This window comes from Aphelocoma coerulescens, chromosome 1A (assembly GCF_041296385.1).
Source record: "Aphelocoma coerulescens isolate FSJ_1873_10779 chromosome 1A, UR_Acoe_1.0, whole genome shotgun sequence".
NCBI classification, from domain to species: Eukaryota; Metazoa; Chordata; class Aves; order Passeriformes; family Corvidae; genus Aphelocoma; species Aphelocoma coerulescens.
Genome location: NC_091014.1, coordinates 37,690,404 through 37,717,932, shown reverse-complemented (window position 1 = coordinate 37,717,932; position 27,529 = coordinate 37,690,404). Strand labels below are relative to the sequence as shown.

Here is a 27,529-nt window from a genome sequence, read left to right as displayed (position 1 = left end):
GTTTGGAAATGTTTCTCTTTTCATACATGATCACTTTAATTTTTTCGAGTTTACAAGTGCCAGTCAATATGTTCAAACAGCAAATACACTTTATAACAATAACAGTATTTTCAGGAAGCCAAATATCAGTAACTCTAACTTTTGCTTCCTCTTCCTACAATCTCTGTAATAAACATGTGAAACATGACAGTATTGATTCCTACTCTAGTCTGCAAAAGAATGAAGCATGTTTAACTCATTATGAGTTTCATCTCATTTTCTCATCATTTAAATATGTCAGTACAGTCATTTTTATATCAAAAGCCAAAGATATCCAAAGCCTTATGAACAGTTTATGCCTCCCTTCTTTTTAATTTAAGGAAAAACTTGACAGATTAATACTTTTTCAGGCACAGCAGTATCAGCAATATTACTGCAGTTAATTCTAATTTATGCAGCACATTTCTGATTTCCCAGTTTAACTGCCATCCCTTGTTCAATCCACTCTTCTTGCTTGTATTCTGCTAAGATGCCAAGATTTCACATCATGGGCATGTTATTTGCATAACAGTGAACATTATATTCATTCCACAGAAATTTCAAGCAAATATACTATATTCCAAATGACTTCTAAAGCAAAGTTATTCCGAATTTGTTAGACTGATTATGTGAAGAACAAATGACTGATAATTTGAAGATAAAATTCAGTGTATAAATGTTGTCATCTATGACACTTTGCTATGCTAAAATCACAAAGACCTGCCAGATTTCATTGCATTCATAATTAGAACCCTTACATTGTAATTCAGGTTGTGTTCTTCATAAAGATTAATAGAATGAGTTTTAATATAGCCAAAGCCAGGTAAACCCACAAGCCTACCTATGCAAGACAGTTGTCAGTTCAGATAAAGACTTGTTTTCCTTTTCATAATGCAATTATAAACCAAAATTGACACCTGAAAGAAAAATTTAAAATACTACAAAGAATTCAAATTTCACAAGAAGCATAACTAACTCAAGACTAACCTGTATACAACAAATTTTTTTAAATTAGCTTTAACTCATAATTGTAGCATCTTCATTTTATGGCACACGAAAGTTAATGGAATAAGCATGCTCAAGAAAGCACACAGAAATGGGGGAAAAAATTCAGAAGTCAGTTTTTAAGAGTTTAAGCAAAACATCCAAGCCCCAAAAAATCTCTGTCAGGCAATAGCGATCTATAATAAATATTCTGCCATGTAATTAAATGTGTAAACACGCAAGGTTAGCAAACATAAACATGCCTCCAATGGACAAAATCTCTATAGGAACCTTAAACATAGTCTCATCCCTGATTTCCTTGTACTGATGTCTCATCTCTCTTATTTTTCTTATAAATACAATATAGCTGGACTACAGCACTTCATATAAACTAACTAGGTACAATGTGATATAACAGAAGAACTCCAGAATAATGTCCCAGCTTGGAATTCCCAGCTCCCTCAGAGATCTCCAGTATTTGCACACTGGTTGAAAAAGTATGTCCAACTGTGTATGGCTTGAAATGATACCAAAACCTAGATTCTCAATTCATGCAACCCATCTTAATTTAGCATTTACTCTAGATAGCCAAACAATACCAGGAAGATAAAAAGAATATATTTAGGGAGAGGAGAACAGAATACTGTAAGAAAAAAATACACTCAATTTTATAGAATGCTTTAGCCAAACAGTTCTTTCCAATTTATCTTGTGGATAAAATTCAATATTCTCAATGTTTTAAAAAACAGTCCATGTTAAATCATAACTGCTTTAATCCAAAATATTTCTGAGCAGAGAGACAATAGCTATTTTAATGCTGGGTTATGATAGACATGACATTATTTCTTCTGCAATAGATTGCAGATTACACTTTTGGAATGCTGTCAAATTATTTCACACCTAGTGATTTTGCTTCATTCAACATCTGATACTTGCATGCATCATTTGGTATTTTTCAGCAGTCCCTGTCTATAAAAGAAGCAGGAGTCTAACAGCAGAGCAACTTCTCTGTGGAGTCTCCACATAACCAAACAGAACTGACTTACCATGTTCCATCCTGGGTAGAGGTAGTCTGTCCCAACAAATTCAAAATAGTGAGCAAAACCTTCTTTCAACCACACATCCTCCCACCAAACTGGAGTCACAAGGTCACCAAACCACTGCAAAACCAAAAAGTTCAAATGAACAACTTTAACAACCTTTAGGAAACCATGCTTGCACGTATTTCATTTAGACAAACACATTCTCTACACGTATTAATAAAAACAGTAGTACTTACCACCCACTAAAACTCACTAACTGTATTTTTCTTGTTCTAATTAATTCAATGTTACAGGATGCACAAGTTAATGAAGTAAAAAATTAGAAAAGAATAAGCAGGGGAAAAAAAGCATTGAGGACAGTATTCAGTGTCAACTTCAGTTCTCTGAAATAGATGCTCACCTAGGTTTAAGAGACTAACAGAGACACTGGACAGAAAAAGGCTTCTAACTCAAGTAATCTGATCCATTACATGGAAACTTCATTATATAGTGTGAATATTGAAAAGCATATATGTGAAAATGGGAACGCATTCTCCACCCCAGACATAAATTTTAGCGTTTCTTTCTCCTCACTGCCCAATAAGATTTACAATACTGCTGATGCTGCTCTCCTTGGCAGGTTTCCTAGGGAAAGCAGCTTTAAACAATGCCACCTCTCTGTGGGTAGGACTCAGATGCCTAAAAGCAGGTAGTTAATGCCAGTTAGAGAACATACTAGGGTATGTGAGATACTCACGAAGGCCTAGGAAATTTCATACACAACTTATAGGACATCTGCAGCCTTCCCAAACAGCAACCAGAAGCAGAGGTTTCTGAAATGGCACAGCCCACCTGTGTATATACAAGGCAACCCTACTAGAGCTGCCTGTCTCTCCCATTTCCTCCAGGTGATTCTTCAACATCCCCACTGACTTCACTGTAATTTAGCAAGGAGGACAGAAATCTCAAGGATAACTAAACTCCACAAATTCCATAAGTACATAATGATCATCAACCGAAAAGAGGAGAAGGGTCTGAGCTGAGGGCAAGGCAAGAACACGACAATTACATACTCTGCTCACTAAGACCTCAACAGACAAATCTCACAGTACAGCACATGTAGGTGTCAGAGGGATTTTACACAGAGCAAGGATGATCACTGGAAGATGGATGAGGACAAGAATTCACAGGGAATCAGGCATCATATATTTGTCTGCTGATGGACGACCCTGTTCAAATGATTATTTAAATGATTTACATGATTGTAATGTGCAACCCAAATAATGTTACACAAGTGGTAAAAACAGAAACATAGTATTATGAAAACATATTTCACACTCTCTGTAGCCTCTCTTCTGCCAAACAAATATCAAAACTTCAAGTAAAATTATCTGCCAGTTTTCTCTTCATATTTATAAAACTTAAATTCATAATCAACAGAGATAATTTTGAGCTTTCACGTGTAAGCAAGCTCTAAAAATACACAGAGAGGGAGCAGCAATTAAGTATTCTAGAGGGAGAGACGCGGAGCAAAGGAAGTGATGCTGAACTGTAAGGAGAGTGAGGAATGAATGAAAGTGGAGTTGGCCCACAAGCAGTTTGATTTCATGACAGCTGGCTTGTCTGAAGGCTTTGTCTGGGACCTGAATGAAAGATGTCACTTCTGTGCATGTCTCTGTGGAGTGCAGATGACACCACAGAAGGATCAATGCTGCAACGAGGATCTGTACTGAAGTGAACACCAGAGCTTCAAGCAACAGGCTAGCAGGCAAACACCAGACTAGCAGGAAGATTATTACCACATGGCCATATAAGGTTCAGCAAATAGAATTTCAATGAAGAAAATGAAGAAAAATGTGGCAATGAATGTCACTGACAATCAACTTAAGAATCCAGAGAGAAAAGTTGAGGTTGATAGAAGTCATATTCATACACTATGTGAAGCTAAACTTAATGCACACTCAGTATTCATAATGTAATTGAGGCTATCAATAAATTAACTCTCTACCGGGCCACTAAACATAGATCCTGATCTTAAGAACATTTAACTGAAAAGACAAAGAAATACTGGAAATATATTCACACAGCTAATGCATTTTCAGAATTTGAAACATTGAAATGAATATAACTTTCATACACCAAGAAGTACGGAAGTTAAATTCATACTAGAGTAGGTTGCTTAAATGACTTCTAATGACTAAACACAACAGCACAGAGTTCATTTCCTGAATTGCAAGAGTACTACTGAACAAATATAAAACCAGTAGTAGAATAGTCACTTTGAACTATGACTAGTCAGAGAGATTTAAAAAAAATAAAGGTTGTGAAGGTCATAATACCTTGTCCGGTCATTTGAATTAATAACATCAGTTTATGATGTCACAAAAGAGAATTTCTTCTACTCCTTTGTGAGTTTTCTGGGTTCATTTATTAATGATACAATTAAAATGATTTGTTTAATTATCCACCTAAAGGAAGAAATGTTTTAAAGTCATTAAACCAGCATGTGATATCAGTATGAAAATGTAGGGAATTTGCTTAACTACTTTTGAACAGTATCAGAGAGGGTTATGGATGTCAGAGACAGAGCAATACCCAGAGGCTGCAAGTAAGAAAGCCAGAATTTCCAGCAGAAAGGTGCTATTATCTTCCCAGGTGTTACATGTCTGAAAGGAAAACTGTAAGTAAAGCATTTAATTTCTTTAAGTGATTATTTATTTATTTGTGTATATGACTATGAGCTCTATCTGCCTGGAGTGACGACCATCACTTCATTTTGAAATGCATTGATCACATAAATTTCTCATCTCCCTCAGGTATTATGTTCAACCTGACATGTAGAAGGTATTTAATTTACAGATACACTGAAAGGACACTCTTTCCTATATGTTTTCTTTACTGAATATTAAAAAAAAATGTTGCTTCCAAAGTTTTTAATTTTCTTTCTGCTTTCATGCCTCTGTAACTCAATCTGTCACACCAAGTTTTGTGCTCAGGTGGGAAAACTATCACAAAAAATCATGATGCATAAATTCAAATGACTCTTTCTTCAAAGGCTGTAGGTGGAACTGATCTATGATATGCATATAAAACTGATTACTACCTTAACAGAATTATTTTAATAAATTATGGCAATTATTTCAAGCTATCAAATTAAACTCGTAGAAATACATATGTTTTGACCAGCTCATGGTTTGGAGCTTGGAGGGCAGGCATTTATGCCAAAACACTCATACAATCTTTTTTTTTTTTTTTTTAATTAAATAAATAAAATATTCTGAGAAAACACTCAAGCTGAAATATCAAAGGAATAGCACCCTACAAAATTACTGAACCAAAACTACCTAAGTAACTTTCATGTATCTCTCCTAAAACATGTATCTAAAATACCAGGTAAAGCATTACAAAGTCAGCTGTGAAGGAACTGGACATAAAATTCTTTCTTACACAACTTTTACCCGTATTTTAGCAACCACAGAATTTGTCCTTTTGCAATGTTCCCTCTCATTTTCTGTCTGTCCTGAGCACTGTGCTCAAGCATTAATACACAGCAGGTTTGGTAATTACAATTTTTAAACAGTCAAATCTAAAGGCGACAATCTGGATTTTTAATATTCATCTGATTTCTCTAACCTTGTAAACAACATTAGCAAAGCAACCACTGTGTTACTCTAAGTAACAGGGGTCTCATGCAGATCAGTTTACTACATGCCCAGATATGTTCCATAAATCTTGAAGTCATGGGTTTAAAGTCAGGGAAATCAGACAATGACACAATTCTTAAAATAAATAAAATAAAATAAATTTTAAAAAAACGTATTTTAGAAGATTTCCATTTCCCCTTCCCTGAAATTTAAAAAAAAATCAATAAATAAAAAGTAAAACTTGAGATGTGAACTCTAGCTTTGCTTGCACCAGAGAGATTTTGGTTCATTTCTGTTACTCTATGTGGAAAAATGAGTGAAGGGGAAGAATATTCATGTGTCACCACAGGCTAATAGCAGAGGCAAGAGATCCTGGACCCAACCTGGTCTCAGTTCAGTACATTTTCAGCTAAGATAGTATTGTTTAGAGTTTCTTGAGGGGCTTCTGAGTATGGTAAGATAAAAGTAGCAAAAAGAGCTAAATAAAGGCAATGTGATGGAGGTGCTAGACAGTGTTTTTTAGGTTATATTTTTTGAGTGTTTCTCCCTTTAAACTTTACTTGCAGGTGAACAATTCATATTCCATGTGACTCTATTCTGTATCCAAAAAGTAGAAATAACAGTTCTTTAACTTGACTATTTTCTATCTTGTCTAGTTATCCAGTGAAGCAGCTGAGCAAAGACCTGATCTGCATGGCACTGAAACAGAAACAGCAGCAAGAGGAATAGAGGAAGTTACTTTTAATTAAGCCAACAGCACTGGAAGTAATATCTACATGGACATCAAGTAAACCTCCTCATCTGCAATTTTAAGGTCACTTAAATGCACTTTATTATCATAATTCTACCCTAAAATAAATTCAGCTATAGTTTTTGCCCTCTTCATGATCCTCTAAAATTCCCAGAACAATGTGAAAAGGCTTCAGTTTCTGTAAGATCAAATAAACAAACTTGGCCAGTTACTGATGTGATAATTGCCCACATCTGAGATATAAGATGCTCTGGAAGCACAGGAAACTATCAAAGCAGTGCAAAGAATAACTGGAAGTAATGGAAGGATGTTGCTGTTGTCCATAGGGATGGTGAGAAATCACAATATGAATTCAGGATAAAATGGGATTATTTAATTAATTACAGACTCATTTATATAGCATTATTTGCAAAAGTGGTATAACATTATTGGGTGCTTGACCATACGCCTCCCAGAGTGATTGGCTGAATGCTACAACATCTATTTCAAAATATTTTCTTCAGTGTGGAAAACAAGACTGTGCATAACAAGTTTGCACCTGTGAGATAAAGCCTTGGTTTACAAAACCCTCTACACTGTTGACAGCTAGCTTGCATGAGAAAGGAGACTTTCCAAGCAGCTGTAAAAAATAGGAAAATTTCTCTGCCAGCCTTTTCAACATCTACAGAAGGACCTCAGAAAAACCACGACTTAAGCTGAACACTTCGAAAAACTTACTTACTATCAGATTTAATCAAAAGGTTTTAAGGGAAGCCATATAACCCTGTAATCGGGAGCACTGAACCCGGCACTACAAACACACCACATGGAAAAATATAATACTCACAGGAGCTGGGACTTGATGACCTAATGTATCTTTTCCACACATGATTCCTAAGGCACTGTAATTTTTCTAGCAGAACCATGTACTACTCTATTGTACTGCACAGTGAAGAGCTTATAGCAAAATCAGATGATAGTATGAAGATAAAATTAGCAGTAGCTTTAAATAAAAATTTCATGTTTTAGTTGAGGACTTCATATCATCGGCCAATTTAATGTGAAACATGAATATGAACCAAACATTATTTTCACAATCATCTGCCAGAACGCCATTACAGTGGCTTCCTTTTACATGGTACTTTTTATTTGCAGAAAGTGTTAAGAATTTGAATTGCCTTTAAAGAATACTGTGTAAAGTCACAGATGTAAGCCATGGTGATTACACAGTAGGATTTCATTCATTTTAACCTGAAGGCTATGATTATGCCTCTTATGAGTGTAAGAAAGCATTTCCTGCCCCTGTAGCAAATTTCTTCAATAATATTTGCATTCAATTCAATATTACTAACACTTGTAATGTGTTTAGTTTGCGATAAGAAGATGGGAAAAACATAAAATAAATTGTAATACGGGTTTATTATTTTAAGTTTTCTTATTGACACAATAGTTTCTGTACACATAAAGACACGCTTATCCACCATTAGTGAACAAAAAGGGTCAATACCAAATTGCAAAAATATGTGGAAAGAAAAAGAAAACGGATGTGTATATGTGACAGAAGAAAAAGACTACTACCAAACTGACTTCAGCCAAAATATTTTTTTTACATGACCATGAAACTTAGCACAAATATGCTATCAACATATTTATTCTACATACCAGCAACAAATACCCTGACACACAAACACACAGAATATAATGCTAGATAAGACAGGGAACCTGTTCATTGCTACCAATTTTCTCTTCTATCTCTATTTTGAGTCTTCACAGTTTCTGTATTGTAGGGATGTGTCTTATAGACCTCCATGTTATATGGATTCCAGTTACAATAGAAATCATAACCATCCATATGTACAATACAAATTCATTTTCAGTTCTGAAAAGGAGTGCACCGTTTCTGAGATTAAGATCAAATACATGAACACCTTTAATACCTGATGACATAGCTCATGTACAATGACCATGGTGACATCCAGTAGGTATAAAATAGAAGAAATGCTTGGATCTAGCAGTATCCTTTGCTCCACGAAAACACTCAGTCCCCAGTTTTCCATAGCAGCATATGGATGCTTAGGCACAGCTAACAGATCTAGAAATAGAAATAATGTATGTTAACTCCTTGTGGGAACTACTATGCTGCAGAACTATTGTAAGAAGGACCATAAATCATCACTAAAAGCATTTCAAACAATGTACATGGAAAAACAAAACAAAACCTTAATTTCAGCTTTTTAGTAGTATTTCTTAGGAAACATTAATAAAATACTCATTCTTATCTTACACCACTATCTGCTCACAAATGATACCATGATATTGATGTAATACAGTACTTAATATTTCTAGTGAAGCTTTCTATACAGAATCCAGCTTATTTACAACACCTTGTTCATTTACTTCTAAGTTTAATACTGCTTCTCATGTTTACTATAGCACATCAGCACAGTAACACAGACTTACCACAAGTATTTTTTATCTTTTCATTAAAGCACCTCCTTTATGAACATCTTACACATCAAACTGTATGTAACGACTGACATTAAGGGGTTCACTGAAGAAATACTGTTTCATAACATCAAGAAAAATGGCAAACTGTTCAGAATCCCCAGTTCTTACTAAACAAGGCACCTTCCAGTGTGCACTGTTGCTAGCACACATCCTCGGGGAGCAAGACTGCTAAGAGCCACCTCTCAGCCCTGCTGGCTGGAACAATGGAACCATACACAACTTCAGGAGCATTATTTCAGTTTTCAGTAAGAAAATATTAGGAACAAGATGGGACAGTCCTTCATCAAGCCAAAAAAAAAAAAAAAAAAGCACCAAGGAATCTCTTTCAATGGCAAGAGGTTGAACAAGACAATACCACAATACATGTCTTAGAAAAATCTTACTGCAGAAGATTGAAAAGAACTAAATTGACTATCAGTCTGGAAAGAAATCTAAAATTACAGTAAATTTCCACACAGAATGAACCAATGCACAATGCTGCTTCACAGCAAAAAACATCTGAAAAGAGCCCAAAAACAACTTGTTTGTCTATCAGATGCCCAGTGCAACCCATGTACAAATCAGACAGAATTTTGGAAGCTACAATGTTACATCAGCATGGTGCTCCCTCCAGTCAAACTAATTAGCCTGACTTCTCAATTAATTAGCTGGGCTGCCACACTCCTCTCTCATTTGCCTCTACTACTTCTGTTTCCAAACCAAGTTCATTAGCAGTTATTACAAGTCTATCTACATGGTCCTTCACTGGGAGACTTCCTAACATGAAAAAGAGAAATTCTGACCTTATTATTCTAAGTAATACTCTAAATTGTATTACAGCACTGACACCTCTCCTATGTTTGTCTGTTTTGGGTTGCCGATGCATGTGTTGGAATTGGCTTGGAGAACAGACTGCAGGAGCTCTACTTCAAGAGTCATAGGAAGTTGCCACGGAAATATTGGGAAATGAGAATGTGGTTATATTGTGGCATTCCTAAAAAGGGCCTGCTTCAAGAAGCATAAAAACACCAGCCTCCTAGTGGAAGCTAGGTGAGTCTAGGAGCTACTTCCAAATACATGCAAAAAATATCCAAATCACAAACAGAGACACACTTCAAATGCTAAAGAATAAATATTTTATAGAAAAGCAGACATTAGAACATGAGCCTAATTAAAGAAAATGAAGTAAAAATCCAAAATGTGGTGTTCAAGATTAGACATGTGAGTAAATTCAAAACTATGTGCTTTCCTTTTCTTCTTCAGTTGAAGCTTGAACTGTACAATTTTTTTAGAATAACTGCAATTTCTTACAAATGACATGCAAAATGAAAAACTCCTGCCTGCTATACAAAGAAGGAATAGGGATGGGAAAAAAAAAAAAAAAAAGACAAAAACATGACTGGGTTGAATCACTGAAGTTAACAGCAAATCTTCATCAACATTAAACAGGGATCTCTCCCATTCTCAACTCTGTAAAGAAAGCTGCAACTTCTACACCAATTAAACTTTCCTCCAAAAGGTGTCTTCAGAAGATGCATACTGTTCTTATTTACCCCAATTAAGCTTTCAGCATTTCCCTTCAAACACAGAACAGAACTAGCAGAAAAGTAAAACCAGGTCCGTACTTTTCACTGATCCTTTCGTCTCTTTATTCTCCTTTGGGCTCAGTTGTAGTTTTCGGTCTTTCTTTCCAGTCAAAATGGATAGATGTTGTAAGTGTCATCCAGTAATAAACTGGAATAACTCTTGTGGAACAGGGAAACAAGGGTGAGGTCTCACACTACACACATCTACAGGCTAATTATAGACTGTCTTTCACTGTTTGTGTCGTTGGTATTGCTTTGCTGGTTTAGACTGATACTTTATAGCACTGACCACACCAATAAAACCTTCCAATCTGATGGACAGATAACTGCCATGCAGGTAGGCAACCACAGAGGGATATTTTAAATCACTTTCGTCCAACACAGCCCCATTGCTCTGCAAACCTGAAAAGTCCTTTCATGCATCGGCTGCTGCTGAAAGGGCTTTTCTGAAGAGAGAAAACAAAACACATTAGATAACCCTGTCAGTTTCCAGAATGCTAATCCCTGCAGGTGACGTGAGCATACCAATAATGTTGAGTGAGTAGGAGCACACTACTGTTTTCTAGTACAGGGTCTGATACACTTTAATGCCAAAGGAGAGGCTTTCTTAACCTCCACTGGTTGACAGAATGGTCTCTGAAAATACTCATCATCACAAGATTTTTTGCTTCTTATTGTCCACATCTAAATTCTGAATATCCAAGTCTCTTTGATGGCTTCAAAAATTTCTACTACCTTTAAATAAAATTCCAAACACATCTAGTTTTGTAGTAAAAGACATAATAATCTATATCTTTCTCTGGGGAGTAATAAACATTTGATTTCAGAGGAACAATGTGTGATGTTCAAGTCTCAACATGAGAATTTGTATTGCCCTGTTTATCATGCCATTAGAGCCCTGAGTAAGGCATCCTGTGATCCTGGAGGTGACATCTGTTAAGGTTTTAGTGTCATTTTTAAGGAGTAAGGTACAAAAGGGGGAATGATGATGCACATTTTGATGGAAACATCATTCGCACATATTACTGCACGGAAGTGTTCTGCACTAACTGCAAAATGAGAACTACTGAATATATAACAGCTTGTGTACATGCTGCATCCAGTCACTCTCCACACTATTTAATTAAATTCTTTGTAAAGCACTTGTGAATGTTTGATTATGTGGATATTGCTGGGGAAATAGAAATGTGTGTTATTGCTTGCAGAGAATAATATCCTCATGCATCATAAAACTGTTACTTGAGATTTCCTGATACATCAGTGCAGAGCCTGGTGTAGTGCTGGAATAATGGAGGGTTTCCACCTCCTGGCCTTCACAGAGACTAAATTCATGACCAACAAGTAAAACTTATATGGCTAAAATAAAATCACAAGAAAAAAATGTGTTGAGGCTTCACACTAACATGATATACGGGTACAATTATTTGAATACAAGAATAGCATTTGGGTTTTTTAAAAATCTGTATCTGTGTGAATTTCATGAAAAAAAAAATAAGTTAGAGAAATTGTACATAGCTCAACAGCTTGATTTCTTTCCAAACACTTAATTAAGGCATCATAACTATGTGAGCTTACATCAAAATATAATCCTCTGACATTACTAGCAAGTTATCATCACAGTGCAAAATAGAAATTAGCAATTTCACACCTAAATTGGTCCCAAAGCAAATACACATTTGATGGGGTTTTCTAGCTATGAACTTAGTATCTGTGCAACATGCACAAATGATACTGTTTTTCAATCTTTGCCACTCAATCATGGTATCTTCTAGGTTCTGTTAAAAACCATTATATTCCCCAAAGCATACAACTGGGAACATCACTCTTACTTTAAATGAGAGTGAGGTTAGAACAGAATAGGATTAAATGCAAAATGATCCAGCTCTCACGCAGAGTACCATGAATTTGTGGGGCCTTTTCCCCTCCTTTATCACCCTACTCTTTTGCAAACATCAAAGCACCTTCTTCATCACTGTGATTCCATTATATTTAACCACCCCCACTTGAAGTTGGACAAGGATATTGGTAAAACAGGCACACATCCTTACTATACATATAAATATGAGTGTGTCTATAAACACAAAGAGACATCCACATCCACATTTACTAACATTATGTACTGCAATCTTATTTGGTTTAGCTGCTGGTTGTAATGTAACCAAGGGCTAGATACCCCAGAATATATGACAGCATTAAATTTTCTCATATTCAAGGTGGAAGTTAAAAAGCACCTACTAAGGGGAAAAAAAAAAAAACTAGATATACGAATTATTTCTGCAAATTTTCTGTTAGCATACATGAGAAGTCTCCCAAATAAATATCTGAGACCCGTGAAACACTGCAAGTTGTAAATGAGAACACAGAGTGAGAAACAAGAATTTTCTGTCAAGCATCTTTACATATATATTTTCCTTAATAAACACAGGAGGCATGCAGGGATAAACTGTTCACTCCATGAACTCCATGTTTTTCCCTTATAATCCCTACTTTTAGTACAAAAATGGCACTACAAAAGTAATTTGAATTTATCTATGTGCCTCTCACAATATTATTTTCAGTCATTTCTTCAGAGGCTTTCTTCGGGATATTGATGCAGGTATCTTGCTCTCAGGATTTCCACATTTCCACTTTTTTGACAACAAATTCGACGAATTAAGAGGAAGCATGGACTAGTGTCAGTTTATTTAAGTCATGCCATAAGTATGTTTTTTGCCCTTTCCTAGTACTGCATAATGCAATCAATAGCTTTAATAAATCTCTCTAAAGGCCATGTGCAATTTCCTAAATGAATGCTACTGTACCAATAGAAAAAAAAAACCACACAACTATTTACCAGAAGGGTTTATATTTCTGCCACTCAGATTCCTTAATCAAAGTAATTTGTTTTACTAAGTAAAAGATGCTTTTCTACAGCGCAATACCATTTCATGATTTATGCAGATTTTAAGGAACAAGCCAAATACAAAAAGTGACAGCTCTCATTAAAAAACATGAAGTCAAACAGTAGTTATTGTAAGAAATATCCAAATTTTCTATTGATAAAGAACTAATAATAATGGTACTTATAAGAAATATCTAAATTAGCTACTGAATTTTTTTTTTCTGCACAGTTTGATTAGTATATGTCAGAGAAGTTTGTTCTGGAAAACTAAGTAACTTCTCTATATACTTTCATCCCCTTAAAAAGATATAGGGGGGAAGGAGAAGGAAGGCAGGGGCATGACACAACAGGATGACACACCAAAAAACCCAAACATCCCAGGATTGGTAAAAGCTCTCTCAAGTCAATATTTTCCTTGATACAATTTGAGACCCCCGATTTTCAGGAAGTACTCAGTGCATGTTTCCTGAAAACTAAATCAATTCAGTATTTCACTTTTGGCAGTTAGGACCTAAACACCCTAAATTACCAGTCTTTAAACTTAACAGTATTCTTCTGTCTTAGCACATGTAAGGTATTCAAACACACAGACACCGCAAACAACCTGGATGACACCCCCACAGGAAATCTTTGATTAACATTTCTGTTCAGCTCATTCTGACACCCTTCAGTTTTTACCTCTAGGACTACACCCCCACTACCCTTCTGTAAGCTTGACACTGAACAACCCACAGGGACGTTGGCCTGCAGAGTTAATGCAAAGGTCTAAAATTGGTTGCCATTATTTCGGTCAAATTGAATGGCTTGTTCCAGACCCTGAGGAGAAATCACTTCCACACAGCAGTTTATTGCTGGGTTTTTTATTGCTTCTTATTGCTGTACAAAGTATTACTTAACATTAACTGACATAAACAATGGATGGATTCTCAGAGTGTTTGATACATATAGCAGACGTTTAATGCAATGTGAATATTAAAGGATCCAAGAGGCAAAAAAAGGTGGGAGAGAAAGCTGGGGAGGGTAAGGAGAGAGAATATGCAGAAACACAGAAAGAAAAACTTTGCTATGTTTTCAAGCAACTGAGCCTTGACACTGGGTGATAGCTAGTTTATAGTTTAAGAAAATAAAATAGAAATCTGTTGATTTTATTTGACATGCATATTATTAAATTGCTTTCAATTTTGATACCCCCAGTCCATAGATCATTGCTTTGTTATTTCAAAGTATATCAAATTATTCTATGTTAAAATGAAAAATGAATGCAGTCGCCCATTGAGGATGAATTGTGCATCATCTTGGTTGTATTGATCTGCACAGGAACAATGCCCTACTTTTAAAATAATACCTGGACAGATTATTATCTATTGCTGCACAGTATTAAACAAGGAAAAAAAATATCTTTCACGAAGTTTCTTTATAAACTTTTTTTTCTCAGTTTCAGCCTTATGTGGGAATTCAAACGGAGTTGTACGGATCAAACCGGGACACAGACTGAAATGAGCTCAGGTTTCTGTTACTCCAGGTAACAGGGGTAGTACTGTATATGTATCCCCTACAGTATATAAACAATAGATGAACAGAGAAAATACATTCCAACCCTCAACACAAAAATATCTGGAGAGAGGAAAAAACAAGAAATATTTTTGTTGCCTTCATAAATACTGTTTCTAACATAAATACTAAGAGCACTGACATGATGGAAAATTGCCAACAGCCATTTTCCTACCACCAGAGTTAATAGAGCATGAGGATTCTATGGTTGAAAACAACACGACACTGATTACTGAGCACTATCAGTATGAATGCTGCTGCAAAGAAAATGATCAAGTGCCACTGCCATATTCCTTCTCTTTGCTGCAAAATCAAGGTGCAGGTACACAGAAACTCTAGAACTCCATTCTACTCAAGACTAGTAATGAGATAATTTTTTTTTTCATCTGGCACACATTAAACTGATTTGCTTCACAGTAATAAAGAGAGGAATGTCTGCATAAGCACAACACTCTATATACCAAGATTTTCCCCTTTATATTTGCATTTAAGTGAGATCACATTCACAGGTGATGGGCACAGTTTAACCCACAAAGTAGAAATAGGAATTTTGGGAAGACAGGCAGTTATTTAGCACTAGCAGTATCTTATATTTCACCTGGAGATAAAATTACAATGTACCTAATCATATTCACTACATCTGAAGGCAATGTTTTTGTGAGGACTGTATCTATTTATCCTCTCTTCCAGAGTAAGATGAAAAAATGCAAATAGACTGTCCTGGATAGCTCCTGAGATACTGTTTTTAGATCTTGCTGTGCATCCTAAGTCCCAGAACAGAGTTTATCTTACATTCTTTTGCAAATCCTCTCAATAGAGTAGATCCGGATAAAACTTGACTATCTTAACACTAAAAACAGTAATCTATTCATTACTTTATTAAATTATTTTTAAAAAATAATTATTTATATCACAATAAAAACCCATCATCTTGAATTCTAAAGAAATACAAGTAACAGAAGACTCACTTTGTCCTCATGCAAGTTCAAACTCTTTCCTTCCCACTCATACCTAAGGATGCAACCATGTAAACGAAGTCTTGTCACAGAATCCATGTTCACAAGAGGCTCAAATTACACGCTGATGGATCAAAATACAGAACTCCAAGGTGAACTTCTTGATGCATTTAGATATCCTAGAGAGATTTAACTAAGTGAATTTACTACTTCATTCTGTTCCCTATCAGCATGGGCACAGCCTGCCAACCATGTGCTGTGTAGCTACTCACGACAGGTGAAAAATCACAGTTAAAAAGCAGGTATGCAAGATTGTGACAGAAAAAATCGCACTTCTGCACAGTTACCCTGTATTTCCCACAGTAAAATGCAGCACCAAGATCCAAACCACCAAGAAGCTTCACTTTCCTGGCACAGGAGGGCTGAGTGATGGGCTCCACTCAGTACACACCCTGTTATGCAGAGGCAGGCAGGAAGTAATGTGTCTCCAAATCAAGAGGCTCTTTTTTTAAGCATCTGGGCCCAGACTTATTCTTCAACACCACATGGTTATCTGGGGAAGGGGAGGAATGTGGGAAGTAATTAAAAGAAATAAAAGAAATTAGCAAGATGGAAAAGCAGAATAGCTGAAACCTTCACCAGAGCTGAAAATCTCTTTGAGCATGGAAAACAATGGGAAGAGATTAAAATGGTGCTTCATTCTGCACCTGGAAGCAACTGATACTAGTGACAAGAAAGACAGTAATTAGAAAGTAGCCTTATTTCTGACAGTTGTGGTTCCAGACATACTTCAAGTGTTTAATAGTTTCAATTAACTCAGAGAGTAGAACCCAAACATGAAAATCTGTCACAAAAATTGAATACTGCAAACTGCAAAAATAAAAAACCCTAGAAAGAAATATTTGTTATCTGAAGTTACAAAACAAGAGCAACACACTAAAGAGAGGCTGGTGACCGATACCAAATGAACTGTACCTACTAAAGTTTGGCAAGGAGCTAACCAGAGCTGACAACAAAAGAGACTGGGACAGTCTTGGGACAAGTATTTCAGGACCAGACTCCTGACTGCCTCAGAAAAAAAAGGAAAAGCAGAGATTGGCAAACAACACGAGCCATCTAGTCCAGAACAAAGTTTACAGAGATCAGTCAGATCTCTGACACAGGGAGTAAGATTGATAATCCAGTATCTCACCAGAAAATAAACGCAAGATAGAAAATCATCCAGAGATCAGAGAACATGTGGAGCTGCACATACAGTGACAGTCTGTTCGAGCAACAGTCCTTGTCAGAGTGGGGGAAAAATACTGAAAGGGTGATGGATTACACCTCTCCATTCCACCAGTGGAGTGACTATACTGACAAGGGGGATGATGACAGCAATACTTACTCCTATTAGTATTTCCTTTGTATTTTTATGATACACAAATGCCCCAGGGTATGGTATTGCTATACTTTTATATAAAGAATGCCTTGTTAGCTCCTTTAAATCACATTTAAGCCAAATTTAGGTAAAAAATGAGTCATACATTTTATCAATAGCTTTCAAACCTGACAATGCCGCTGAATGCTTACTAAAGTTACCACCAGACAAAATCTATGTTTAGTGTAGTTACACTGATCCATACCTACATCCATATTGAGCTGGCACTGACAAGGAGGTAATCACAGCTTAGATCCTTGTGCACACCTTATGTTTCACATTTTCTCAATCATCGGAAAATTATTCACAAGTTCTGGTCTGAGAATTCATCTGCAAGAGATGAACTTCTCACTGAGTACTTTCAGGTGCACTCCTCCATTCCCTCTGAGATCTTCGTATCCCTTCATCAGTGAAATCACAACAGGCTTTGAAATGTTCCTGAGATCTAAACAGACTTACATCTTTCATCCTGACTCCTTCTGTTTCCTCCATTTTTGAGACACAGTCTGTCCATTTTCCTTAATAGTGCTTGTTCACTTCCTTAGATATGCAAATATCTGTTTATTAGACTAAAAAACATCTTCCCTGCTAAACTGGCTGGTAAGCAGCTTCTTACTTCAGTGGGGGATAAAAACATTTTCCTCTAACTTTAGTAATTCATTTGCATTTTTTCAGTGTGTAATGTGACCTCCACCAGAGCTTACATTCTGTATCAATCTTTACTTCCATTATCCAAAGACCTAAATAAATGCAGTGTATGCAGCTCATTGCTGACTGCTGAGACCAATAATCCCAACATACCAGTAATGAACCACTTTGGGATAACAATGGGTTTGCAGCAGCTGAACCCCACTGCAGCCTCGCTGTTCTCAAAGTTAGAGCAGAGTAAGACAACTGCAGGACATAATAAATAAGACAACATAAAGTAGCTACGTCTTCCCTTGCTTTTTCACAAGAAAGAACCTGCGTAAAACTGGAACTTTTTTTTAGTACCTACAAAAGGAAGTATTTTGAGAGGCCACTGATACCAAGTTTTCCTGTGTTAGATGAATATGCAAAATTCAGGCAGATGCCATTTCAAAAGGTTAGGCATTAATCTTATGACGGCACAAACAATGTATCAAGTTTTACAGAGTAACATTTCATATAGGAAAAAAGAGGAAGAGAGAGCAGCAAGAAGCATTCGACAACTTTGGAAAGATTAGGAAAATGCCAAGCTAAAACTAAACACACAAAAAAGGAAGCACAAAAGGACATGCATTGGAAGTATTGTAGTGGAAGTACAGAGAGCTGTTAGTGCATTGAGTACAGAGTACAAGAGGAGCATCATCATCATGTCTAGTCTATGGAAGAGATACTGAGATTCCTTGGAATAATGGATTATGTGACCCAGTTTGTGCCAGATGTAGGGGAGTTTAATCAGCAACTACTGTAACCACTACTGAGAAATCCTGTTTACAGATATCATAGAAGTGCATGAAAAGGCAACAAGAAGTGAGATAAAGAGATCTCCCTGTAATCCCACAGCCAATTCAGAAACAAGATGACAGAAAACATGAAGCTAAATTCTTGAAGTACCTTTAACATGTCATCAGGGCAGTCCTCTAATAGACTCACAATGGTTGGGACTGGAAGGGACCTCTAGAGGCTATCTTGTCCAACTCCCCTGCTCAAGGAGGGCCATCAAGAGCCACTTGCCTGAGACTATATCCAGATGGCTTTTGAATATCTCTAACGACTGAGACACCACGATCTCTGTGCTCTCGGGGGTTTAGCAGATTACCTTTCCAAATTTAGTAGTTTGTCATTCTTTAAGACTTCATCACACAGTTTAAATATTACCTCAAATTTAAATTAGCAAAGTAGAACACAGATCAATCAGGACTCCACAAATCCACTACAACTTACAATTTTAGTTCAAAAGAGAGTATTTTATGCTAAAGTCTGATTAAAAATACGTTTTAAATAACAGCATTTTGTATATTTTTACTAATGTATTTCCTGTAAAATATTTTTCTGTTAGTGTGCATGTTTTACTTAGAATACTACTCTGGAGTAAACAGAGAACTCTTGTCATGGCCAAATGAAATAACTGTTTTTGGTACTCAACAGCCAGAAGAATTACAGACAAAGAAGTATTTCTGCTTTTTCTCCATATATTTTGCATTTCACAAATTGCAGGATGATGACTAAAGCTAAGAAGGAAGCTTGGAAAACCAGAAGAACACTATCTTAAGCTAATGAGAGATGAGATCACTTCTGAAAAAAATGAAGATATGATGCTGAAGGAACTGAAAGATCCTGTCTCAGAGTACCAAGAAACACAGTGGGAAAAGCTGAAAAATATCACCAGAAGGCTTGAGAGATACAGTTGTAGCAGATGAGAAACACAGACAAACTGGAAAACAAGAAATGAAAAGTTTTCCTGAGACAGACAGTAAGTAAGGGCCAAGAAGCTGAGGAAATGTTGTGACAGGGACTATGAATAAAAACAGGATAAACATTTTGAGAGGATAGAGGGAGCAAGTGAACATACCTTGCTAGGACACATCTGCAATTCCTCAGGCTTATCCCAGTACGGTTTTGTGTATCTTCAATGCACAGAACAAGAAGAAACAGAAAAACTGTGGAAAAGACCATCCACTGCTCAGGTATAAAGAAGTGAATGAGCTGAAGGTTCATGAGGTATTGAAATAACTCACTTCAGCAACTATTCAGTAATTAAAGAGAGATGTTAACACCCTAGATGTTCATGTACTCTGCCTTTTAGAACTTTGAGTAGCCAGAAGGGCTGCAGACAAGTTCTCAAGAGTTCTGGAAATTAATAAAGCCTTGGGAAAACTGTAGCTTGAAAATGATTGAAGGGCAGGACTAACCTGATCTCCTTTGACAAGGTGACCTACCTAGTGGATGAGGGAAAGCCTGTGGATATTTTCTATGTGAACTTCAGTAAAGCCTTTGACTGCATTCCCCACAGTCTCAGCTGGACAAGCTGACTGCTCATGGCTTGGATGGATGCACTGTTCACTGAATAAAAAAACGGCTGGATGGTCAAGCTTGGGGAGTGATGGTAAATGGAGATACACTCAGCCAACTGCCAGTCAGCAGTGGTGTTTCACAGCACTAAGCATTTGGGCCAGTTCTGTTTAATATCTTCACGGACAACGTAGGCCGTGGGATCAAGTGCACCCTCAATAGGTTTGCAGATGACACCAATTTGGGTGGGAGTATTGATCTTCAGGAGGGTAGGAAGGCTCTGCACCGGGAACTGGACAGGCTGGATCAATGGGCTGAGACTAATTGTATGAGGTTCAACAAGGCCAAATGCCCTGTCGGACACATGGGTCACAATAAGCCCATTCAGTGCTACAGGCTGGGGACAGAGTGGCCAGAAACTGGACAGAAAAGGATCTGGGGGTGCTGGCTAACAGCAGCTAAACATGAGCCAGTGTGTGTCTGGGTGGCCAAGAAGGCCAATGGTATCTGGACCTGTATCAACAATAGTGAGGCCAGAAGGACCAGGGTAGCAATTTTCCCCCTGTGCTAAGCACTGGTGTGTCTGCACCTCAAGTCCTGTGTTCCATTTTCAGGCCCCTCACTACAAAAAAGACATTGAGGTGCTGGAGTGTGTATAGAGAAGGGCAGAAGAGCTGGTGAAGGGGCTGGAGCACAAGATTGATGAGAGGCAGCTCAGGGAATTGTTTACTCTGAAGAAAATGAGGCTCAGGAGAAACCTCACTTCTCTCTACAGCTACGTGGAAGGAGTTTGTAGCCGGGGCGGGGGGAGGGGAAGGGGAAGCGTTGGTCTCTTCTCCCAAGTAACATGCACCAGGACAAGAGGAAATGGCCTTGAGTTGCAACAGGGGAAGTTTAGATTGGGAGTTAGGAAATAATTCTTCTCTTAAAGCGTGGTCAGGCATAGGAACGGCCTGCCCAGGGAAATGAGGGCATTATTGTCCATGGAAGTGTTCAAAGAATGTGTGGATGTGGTACCTGGGGACACAGTTTAGTGGTGAACATAGCAGTGCTCGGTTAAGGTTGGATTTGATGATATTAAAGGCCTTTTCCAACCTTGACAATTCTATGATTCTATGAAACAGCTTTACATGGTCAAGTTGTATTTGAGAGCAAACTATATACACAAAATGCAGTGACACAGAGAATTGAATGACCACATGAGTATCAAAGATGCTGAAGGAAAAACAGCAGTTAAACTGAACGAGCAAAAGAAGCCATAAAAAGAAGTTTGAGTAAAGTGAACATAAAGCAGACAGAAATTCAGTACAATCAATTGCATCTGTCAGGTACAGAAGCTGAGAACCTTCCTGATCAGCCCCTGGCAACAAGAAAGATACCAAAACAGACGTAGCACGTTCTTCTCCTAAAATAGCACTATTTGTCCAAGTACAATCTTGTTTATGCCCCATGTTATACTGTGACATTACAAAGTCATGGAGATAGATGTCTGCTCTCAGTGCTACTAGCCCACTGAATACATGAACTTTTCCAATTATACAGAAATCAGAATGGTTTCCCTGAGTAGAATTCCATTCTCTGCATCATGGATTTAAACATTAAAGTTATATTAAAGAACCATAACAAAGTTAGGTTTACAAACCTCATTGAAACTTGATAACCGATGAATAATTTACATTAAGATAATACAGGTGTCATTTTAAAATGTTTCTATTATGATGACTTTTCTCTGCTGGAATCATCATTTTCCCATACCATCTTCCTTCATTATTATTTACAGAAAAAACAATTTCTGATCGTTCCTCTTAAAAGTAAAAATCCAATTAAAGATTTTGCTGCATCAGTAATGTTTGATGTAGACGATGACTGAGCATACAGGCTTTTCTTTTCAGAAAATGTATGAATAACTTGCACAAAACAAGTATTGTAATGTCTACTAGAAGAAAGAGAATAACCTGCTAGATCTTCAGTATAATGAAAGGCACAAAAGAATGCCTAGTATGGAATCAGAATCTAATAGTCCCTTAATGTAGTAAGTCTTTTTGTTTTGACTCCTGTAAACACAGAGTACACAGCTAATTCACTGTGCACCATGGAAGCGTTCTTAAAAATCTTAATAACATTATGCCCAGGACCATTGCAGTTCTGTAGTGAACTTAGTAAGCCAGGACACCAAGTCATCAAGTCATCTGCACTGAAAAGTATGCAAGATTCACACTGAAGTCTTTAAACCAAGCTCTCCTTCACACTGAAGATGTTATCTTTTCCTCCTGAAAGGCTATAAAACAGCCTGAATGAAACAGTGTTTACAAGTGACTCCTGGTCCCTTTTCAGTACTGGAACAATATAAATCAGATTGCTGGTTCAAATGTAAATCAGATTCAAAAGGACTAAGGACTTGCTTAAAGCAAATTATTAAGTATGTGAAAGATCAAAGTCTAGCGCTCCACTGGCATCTGAGAATGCAAATGAGAGATGCAGACAAGGCTGAAGAAAAACAGACAACTGAGGGACTCTTTCTTGGTGCAAGCACTAAAAATCTACTGGTTTAAATTAAACAATAACAATTGTTATTTTGTGGAGGAATCCTTTCCTTATCTCATGACTTTACTTGATGGAAGTCACATTACAGGTATTTCTATAAGAAGCCAATTTGTTTTGCTTTTTCATGCTAATACTTTGATACTTCTCAAGATCTTTTACTACTTAAGCCAGTTTTGTTCTTTTTCTTTTAGTAAACATTGATTGATTTTTCCCCCGTCTGCATTTCAAATAGAGCTAAAACAAGCAAGGGTGGGTTTGTTTAATACCTTCAAAGGTGCTGAACCTCCTCTGGATAGCTGGAATAAAAATCCACAGCTGTAACTAGTTCTTTATGGATATTCCAATCCAAATTTCTTCTTAACAGCTTCAAAAACTGTTTAAAAGAAGTACAATGCACTCTTCTTCAAAGATGACAGGAATGGTACTGTACTTTGCATTACTGTATATGATCTCAGTACATTCCTTGCTGTCTGTGCTGACTGGAAGTTCAGCTTGATGTCAGCTTGAAGGTATGACAGTGATGACCAAAGACAGTCATCCACAGAGACAAATTACTAGGGTTTCAAGAATACCAGCTATCCTGCCAGCAAGAAAAAATGGAACACATAGTTATTAAAAGACACTTTTGTCTCTTGCCACAAGTGTATGCTGCAGAAGGAACTGCTATTTCATTTACAAGTAAAGATTCAGTGTTGCAGTGACAATACAAATTTCAGTGAATGGAGTACTATGCTTGACAAAGTGATGAGGTACACAAGATTATTACCTGTCTGTCCTTTCAAACTTCAGCACTTGAAGTAACCAGTGGAAAACTTTAGAAGTATCAGACAAAAGACAAAAAATCCCAACCATCACTTTAGGATCCAGAAGAGCACATCCTTCCATTTGGCATTTAACATTCTAGATACTCAGCTTTTTCCACAGACATTCTCTCATCCTTTTATATTAACTATTTTTTGTAATAAATGTTTGGATTAGCTTCAACTGAAAACAAATGTCCAAACACAATAAATTAATTGTATGCAATCTGTTGTACCCAAAAATGCATAATTATAGAAATATATTCTAGCAACTAATGAAGAAAGACAAGGAACTCTCACAACAAAAGTTATCACAGAATTCTGCTACTTAGTCTATAGAGTATTAGTCCTTCTGGCATTAGCAAAGTGTCATTCCTATAGATATCAGATTTTGAAGTGTTTTTCCATAGACAGAGAATTGACTTGTATTGGCATGCAATCTGATTCACAAAAGTACTGTTGAAGTCACTGTTAAGAGAGCACGTCTCCAGGCACGAATCCCTGTAATGACTTGGCCTGGTGAAAATCCAAGCTTCTCCAGACATTCTGGCCTCCAATAACTCTCACTGTCAACTCAGCATACCTCTTCCAACTCATTATATTTTTTAACTTGTCTCCTCTCCTAGTACTTTAATGATGTCTCCCTCCCTCTTGATCAAAACTATTTATTCCCTTTCTGACTACATTAGATTACTACCTTTCACATCCTTAGGTACATTTGCAATTTTCTGTGTTTGGATGCTGGAAGAAAGTAAAGAAAAACTGAAGAGAGAACTGAATCTCGTGTGACCCCCAAGAAAGAAAAATAAGTGTGTCATCAATCCTTGAAATTCTTTTGGGTTCGTGTAATCAAAGACCCGAATGAATCTCTTTACCAGCCTTTCTTATGCAGAATCAGCAATTCTATCTTTTTTACATCCTGCTAGTGCCTCACACGGACATGCCAGGAACTTTCCCCTAGGTCAAAGTGGTACAGGTCCATATTGTTACTGGTCTAGTCTATCCAGTGATACATGATCAGCTTACCAGTCTCGTGTGGGAAATTCTGTTTAACATATTTCCAAGTACAATGAAAATTTAGACCTCTTGGTCTCCCCTATTTTCTTTGCAGCTTTTGAGGCCGTTATCTTCTGTACTAAGGGTTTTAAGGATGCTGCAAGCAGTTGGGAAGTATTTTGTGGCTTCTCCTGAACTAAATGGCTATTAAGTAGGCATCTGCAATTGAAGGTGACCAGATTGTTTTTTTCAATTGTTTTCTTGCAGGTCTGGTAATTTTCTATCCATCCCTCTCCCACCAGCACAGTATATCAGAACACCATACCTATACATCTCTGTGATCAGATCTGAGGCTGAAGGTAACACTGATGTCGACACAAAACTGTAATAACCTGCTACTTCCTAGACTTCATCCTCTGTTCAGGTCTGCATTGTTTTCAGTAGGCTACTGACTGAATTTGCAGGAGTCTGTTACTTTGGCTGATGCAGGACCACTGATCTTCTTGCTTGCAACAGAATGTGTCTAGAAGAGCAGATCTGCTGCAATGTGCTTTTTCTTGACTGTGTCAAGGTTCTGTATGTGTATATGAACAAAGCTAGTGCTGGTAAAGCAGTAAAGTGCTCAGAAAAACACCAACTTAGAACATACCTGAAGCAGCATTCTTCTGCACAGTTCCAGACTACATCTGTCTTCCCCTGCCACTTGATGCAGAGCTGTGTCTGCCAGCCCAAATAGGAAATATGTTTGAGGTGATTGAATGGCTCACCCAAATATGCTGAACTGGCACACATTGCCACCTCATTGTAATTTTGCATCAATAAATCAACAGTTAAAAGGCATATAATACAAGATGACTTGAAGTGGCTGTCATTAATTATGTTCTATCTTTTGCTTAGTAACCACCACAACACAGTCTTCAATAAAACTAATCCTAATTACAGTCTGACAGGTTTCCCAAATTATGCTTATGATTTATTTTAGCATGACAGTTCTGGAAACTGCAAAAGCCGTTCACTTCCTTTTTATTTCACAAGTATATCCAGCAGTTACAGTCAGAGATAAACAAACATGTAAGAAGTGACATTTCAACATCCAGGAAGCAGCCAAGCCAGTGATAGAAGATGCTAGTGTACCCTGAAAATATTAAAAATTAAATTTTTAGTAACTACAATATCAGTTTCAGAAACTGATAAAAAGGTGGCAACTTCTATCCAATCTCTTATTGGAGCAAATTAATCAAAAATTCTCTTCTGTATTTCACTAGAGACTCTTAAAAAGTATTTTCTTCTATCTATTTCAAACCAATCTGCTACCACTTTTGATGAGCATCAGAGGTAGTAGTGTCCCTTGCAGGACTTGATGAACTGTATTTCTGCATTAATTCATTTACAGTTTTATCCCTCTCTTTAATAAACTCTCTGTTAATAATATATTTTTTACTCTCCAAGTCAAACTGTTTTGGATAAAAATAGGGGAAAGAAGGGAGAAAGGGAGATATTTTTAATTTTAAATTCCATCTCAGAATAATTCTCATCTGAATCATTTCAGTGTTGTGAAATACACTTTTCTTTGTTGTTAGTCTCCTTTTCTTCTGAAAACAAGGAAAGAAAAAAGCATGTTACTGTTTTTGCCCACTTTACAAAGAAAATTCAGGATGAAATGTTACAACAGGGGAAAAAATCAGCCTTCACTAATGAAACATACAGCAAATTTGGAGAGCTGTGTTTACGTAACACAGTTTTATAAACTTTTAATAGTTAGCATATCAGTTAGCTTTCTATACTCCTGTAAGCAGGACAGGAACCTTCATTTCTGCAGCAATGGCAGTTAGAATGAAATAAAACCTTTAAATTCATGTGTTACAAGAAGAATTTCATAATCACACTTCAAAATCATGAGTATGCAGGTTACAAAGGAAGTGTCATATCTCCCATACTCTCAAGTCATTCATGCCTGGCACTGTTCCCAGGAAAGGCAGAATCCTTGAAATGGCCACACCTGTTCTGCCTCAGCTTTGCTGGAAAATAGGTTAGTAATAAAAAATTAAAGATAAAATATTTTCTCTGCCTTCAGTCTGAAGTGTACATGTATCAGCCTTTTCTATACATTTTTGCCTTTAGCTGACATTAGTCCTAGAGCAATATATGCTGGAAAAAATTACATAGCACTAGTTGCATAACTTTAACCCTAAAACTGATTTCAGAGAGCTACCAGCCTCAAAGAACACTAATGCTCTTACTGCCTTACAAGGAGATCACTAGAAGCTTGCAACACTAGGCTTCTTTTCTCAGAAAACTTGCTCAAACCAGTGCAAAGGCTCCAAGTGTTGCTCCATGCTCTGTTTGCATTGATCCTCGGCTGATATCCGGGACACTGCAGATAATGGCAGTTATAGGGGTCGGGACACCATCAGCATTTACAGAAGAGCCTCTGCTTGATCTCGCTCTCAGCACAAAGAGGCTGGCACACCTCATGATCCAGAGTGAAGCAACAGATGGGAAGGAGGGGAGAAGAAAGAGAATCAAAGCTGTTTCACGCTTTTTGCTCAGAGGTTGCCAAAACAGGCACTGACAGCAAGTAGCCATAGGGAACTCAGGCAAGCTTAAATTCTAATTTCTCAGCAGGTGCAAAGCAAGGAAATAGCATTTTATAACAACCCCCTAGGAAACCCTACACTTTTTCCCCTTTTTCTTCCTTTCTTCTCTCTTTTCTCTTAAACCAGTTTCATCCTCTAACAAACAAATTTGCCAGTGGCTTTCAACTTACACCAACTACCTGGAGGCAACTCATGAGTACTTTGTCAACAATGCTAATCCATAAGCCAAAGAAAAAAGACTTCAATTTACAGATAAAATATAGAAAATATTGTTTTCTCTGCAAAACAGGCCTAGGAAATGTAAACTGATGCCATCAGATCCCTAGGGCATTCTAGA

The 27,529-nt window shown here is 37.0% G+C and overlaps 1 protein-coding gene across 1 annotated transcript in view; it reads right to left on the bottom strand.

Annotated features, from left to right (window-relative positions):
• Positions 1–27,529, bottom strand: part of TRHDE (thyrotropin releasing hormone degrading enzyme) — a 206,477-nt gene that overhangs the window by 117,312 nt on the left and 61,636 nt on the right. The window contains exons 4-5 of the mRNA XM_068999188.1: positions 8,336–8,490; positions 2,049–2,162 (exon numbers count right to left, since the gene is read on the bottom strand). Coding sequence (XP_068855289.1) covers positions 2,049–2,162; positions 8,336–8,490 — 269 coding nt within the window. The remainder of the gene's footprint in view (positions 1–2,048; positions 2,163–8,335; positions 8,491–27,529) is intronic.